The 4,868-nt window shown below is 38.4% G+C and overlaps 1 protein-coding gene across 1 annotated transcript in view; it reads right to left on the reverse strand.

The window, feature by feature from the left end:
- LOC109839636 (putative glycerol-3-phosphate transporter 1) overlaps positions 1–3,718 on the reverse strand; it is a 3,953-nt gene extending 235 nt beyond the window's left edge. The window contains 4 exon segments of the mRNA XM_020408140.1: positions 1–343; positions 346–429; positions 1,518–2,589; positions 3,596–3,718. The exon segment at positions 1–343 is cut by the window's left edge and continues 235 nt beyond it. Coding sequence (XP_020263729.1) covers positions 1–343; positions 346–429; positions 1,518–2,514 — 1,424 coding nt within the window. The 5' untranslated portion in view covers positions 2,515–2,589; positions 3,596–3,718.

Raw genomic sequence — 4,868 nt, forward strand, 5'->3', positions numbered from 1 at the left:
CCCGCCACAAACGCGGCCACCATCAGCATCGTAAAAACCGCTCCCCAACTTTTCGCCGATATATATCCGGTCACCAACGGGCCGATGGCCGCCCCGACCGACCCGGTCCCGTCAATGATTGCTGTCACCGTCGCCAACGCCTTGGAATTCCCGTTTAACGAACTATGCGTTCCCAAATCGGCAGAGACCGCGGTGGTTATAAGGGCGTAGGGCCCGTTGACAAACATTCCAGTGATGAACATGAGGGCGACATTCCAGGCGAGCGAGATGCTTCCGTAGGAGCGGTAGAAAAAGAGGGAGGGGATCGCAAGGTACATGAAGCTTGCGGCAGTGACCGCACGGGGAGGATGCCGCCGACTACGCCTCCAACGTCGAATAGGGTGGACAGTGTGCCCGCAGTTGAGTCCGATAAATATTGGCCGTCAATGGCTGCAACATTAGTGACATGAGCTCGGGAAAAAAAGTCAGAAATACAAAATCAACAATAAATCCTTCATCCTAAAGTTTTGGTATCGGGTACATAAATCTTATCTTTCTTTCTGAAGTGACATACACATCATTCATTCAACATTTGGTTTAGACTTTTAAGACTGTTTTTGATCTTTTCTTTACCCCCCTTACTAATCTCATGTTTAGGCATGAGAAATGGGCAGGGCTTGCTCTGTTTCCTTTACAAATAATAAGTTACTGGATCATAATATATTAATTGTTCGTTCAAAATATGTTGGGTGATGAAGTAAATCATAGCTTTTGACAACCATAGGGAGTGAGCCTTGAGAGTGCTAAATATCTTGGACATGATCAAGCACTTTACAGTTTTGAGACTAATGACTCAAATGGAAGAAGTTTGTGGTCCAGAAGGAAAAAAGCCTGACATTGTGTGGCATCAACTCAACATAGATGAGCACCCATAAGAACCTTTGCACGTTGGTGTCTAATGCAAGGGTCATAATCAATGGTATCGTGTGTAATAATTTGATAATCAACTCCAAGTTTTGGTAAACATCAGCATATTTGTAGCTAGGACGATGAGGAATTTTGCATTATGAGGTTTAAGATGAACTATTTTGACCAAGATCATTGAATTTGGTCAATTTCTAGAGGCATAGAAAACTTGAAACCATCTTTCATTTTCCAAAGAATAACGCAAACCAACGAGGAACATCGAAAATGGATATTCTAACAGTCAAGTGTGCAACTAGTTTCTTTTAGAGCATTTTGGCACGGTTATGTCAACCAGCACATAATGATATCAGTATTTGTCTATAATGCATGAAAACATTGTCCTAACGTATAGAAAATTTAATTCAACCATCTCTTTTCTTATTCAGAAGAATAATTGAAATTGTCATCCAATAAACAATTTGTTCTAGCAAAGTTCTTTCAGAGCAATAATATCGCTAAGCCTGCATTTAGTTTTAAGTACCATTATCCCAGAGTATCCAAGAACAACAATGAATTTTCATAAAAAAGGACACAAAAAAAATTGCAGGGGGGGAAAAAGGACTTTGCCATACCTGTATGGCTAATGTAAAATGGAAGCCAATAGAGAAAAGTATAAGCCACCAATTTAGAGAAAAACAGACAGAGAGCAAATGGAGCAACCCCTGGAATCCTCCAAGCCTCAAGAAATCCCACTGCTTTATCCTGCACAACTTTCCCCTGCAACAGAGGAGCCCTAATCTCAAAACCCTTAGCCATTGTATCCTCCTCCTCCTCCTTTTCGATCCCCACAGACTCCGGGCTCACAGCCAAGAACAAAAACACCATCAGTCCAACAAAAGCAATGAGAAATCCCGGTACAACAAAAGACCACCCCCATCCAAATCTCAATAAAGAGGCTGCAATCAGAGAACCTGTAATATTTCCAACTGATGTATGTGCATTCCAGATCCCCATTATTAACCCCCTCTTCCTTTTTCCGAACCAATTTCCAACGACAGCCACCACGGAGGGCCATCCGGTGGACTGAAACATGCCCGCTATCATCTGAACAACTAAAAAATAATAGAAGCTGTGTATATTCAGCCAGTACCCGACGCCAAATAGTGCAGTGAACAAACCCGAGCCCAGCATTCCAATTGTTAACAAGATTCTTAGGTCCACGCGATCACCTAAGTGCCCGGCAAAATACATGCCAAAAGAGTACACCGCAAGAAATGCAACATCGATTTGGCCCAGCATTGCAGTGCCCCCAGAGCCATTGAATGGAGCCCAGCCGGGCTTCGGTCCTGTGCTTTGATGAACCGTCACATTGCTTGAGGATCCGAGAAATAATGATCTTGGCCAGTGGGTGAATCCCAATTGTGTTTGTTTGGGGTCGAGGACACTCTTGACAATGCTTGTGGTTTTTCTTGAGGCGTGGTAGCTCGCATATGCGAAGAATGTTAAGACTAGAACTACTGCTTGGTATGCTCTGAAGGAGATGGTGGTGTTTCTTGTGTATTCTACAAATCGAACACCGAGAGGTTTGTTTGCTCTGATTTTGCTTCTGGTTTTGTCCAATGAATCCATGAATGAACAAATGAGATATTTTGAGTTTTGGAGGAATGAAGACTCCTTGATCTTCTATGCAAAGAATGGCGTTATCTGAAATAAGAAGAATTGAATTAAAAGCTAAAGAAAATGAAATAATTTGAACACATTGGCCTCCTACAATCATGAATTGCATTAACATCAAAGTATACCGAATTGTTCTAAAGTTTGACAAAAGTAGTGCAAATTAAACAGCATTCATCTGAACAAAACCAAGATGCATAGTGTTTGACATCTACAGAAATTAGCAAATTCAGACAAACCCCATAAACCCATTTGGAATTAACCATATCTGAAAACGAGTAGGTTTACCTCGATTGTTAATGTCTAAAGGCTAAAATTGGAATAAAAAACACTGGAAAATGGAATTATTTCAAAACATTGGACTCCTAATTCCCTACAATCATGAACTACAATTTCTCACATCTATCATGTGTTTGCTTTTTAGGACAATAATCTCAATGTATACTGAACTGTTCCAGAATTTGGTACAGCAACTACAATCATCATTCATTTCGATAACTAGCAAAATTGGCAACTTCAGATAAACCCCATAAGCCCATTTGAAATTAACCATACCTAAAAATGAGTAGTTTTACCACAATTATAGACACCTCGAAGCCTGATCTTTAATGACTCCATTTTGTTATAATTCCCATCTGATTTTGTTGCCATTTTAAGAATAACCCAATAAATTACCCCAAAAAAAAGCTTTTAAATTACTGCAACATCCGCACCAACTAATTGATTATGGCCCATATCTCGGAAAAGGAAATATATATATAAGGAAAATTTATCATAAAAACATTTATAAAAAAAAGGGTTTGATAGCATCAGTGGATTCTATAAGGAGCTGCAGAAAACCCCATTAATCCAAACTGTGATCCTATGCAAAAACACAAGGATAATGAATGTAAACCCACCAATCAATCAGTAGCAACAAATTTGACCGGGAAGAAAATGGACCCATCATCCAAAATCTGCATATATAATTGAGAACAACAAGCTAAGATCATGTACACAGATTAAGTTGAAAGAGAGATTACAAGAGTCACATTACCTTAGAGAGAGATTTCTCTGATCTTTTTCTTTTCTTCTCCTTAATTTTTTGTTTTTTTTTTTTTTTTTTTGATTTTTTAAGAAGCGTAGGGGGGTGGGAGTCCAAAGGAACACGGAGGATGGGGAGAATTTGTAGAGACCCTCCCTCGCCCAAAAAAGAGCGCTGCTAATTTGCATAATTACTAAAGCACCCTCGTATCGAAACAATTGCTTTAATTAGTTCATCGAACCAAAACACTTCCTCCTATTGGATTTTGTTTGAGTTGTCATTTGATTTCAGGGCCGGCTGAAGGCATAGGTCACTAACATATATGTCTAAGGCGGTAAGGCCCCTATTTTATTGGGGCCCTCAAAAAATATATGGGAAAAGTGAATCTAAGATGACACCCTAGGCTCCCACCTAAGGACGCGGCCTAAAATCACATCATTCCCTAAAAAAATTTTGCGATCCGCTCCGTTAAACTTGATTTACACATTCTTAAACCTAAACACACTAATTTTGGGGTGAACCCGTCGTGTTTTGACCCTTCATCCACTCGCCGCAATTTTAACGGTTTCGAATGAATAGAACTTTTTGGACGACTCAACGAATGGTCAAAACACAACGGGTTCACCCCAAAATTGGTGTGTTTGAGTTTAAGAACGTGTAGATAAGGTTCAACAGAGCGGATCGTAAAAAAATATTAGGGAATGATGTGATTTTAGGCTGCGTTCTTAGGTGAGAGCCTAGGGTGTCACCTTAGATTCACTTTTCCCAAAATATATATATTATATATATAGAGAGAGATATATATAAAAAGTTGACTATTGTTAGGATTCTAAATTATCTTTAATTGATCATTTATTGCTATAATTATCTATAACTATCTTTATCTTTGGAAAAGAAAACTAATAAAGTTTAATTTAATTGTAACTTTTTATATTTTATTTCTATAATTAATTAGATTGTGACGGTAAATAAAAGAGAGAAAAGCACATATTAAATACTCATTCTCATTTATGCATAGTTTATGAGTTTTTTTCTCTTGCTAACTTCCTTTATTCTCTTCTCATTCACTTATCTTTCATATTTGTTTAATCTTTGATACTCAACATACATTATTGCAATTCTAATCCAGAAGGCCCCAAAATAAAAGGTAAGCTTGTTGGTTTTTATTTATTTTAGTTAATTTTTATTCATTCTCCTCTTATATATATATATATATATATAGGGAGAAGTATTCCTAAGGTGGCGCCTTAGATAATCATCTAAGGACGCTGCCTAAAAATCACAT

This window comes from Asparagus officinalis, chromosome 4 (assembly GCF_001876935.1).
Source record: "Asparagus officinalis chromosome 4, Aspof.V1, whole genome shotgun sequence".
NCBI lineage: Eukaryota > Viridiplantae > Streptophyta > Magnoliopsida > Asparagales > Asparagaceae > Asparagus > Asparagus officinalis.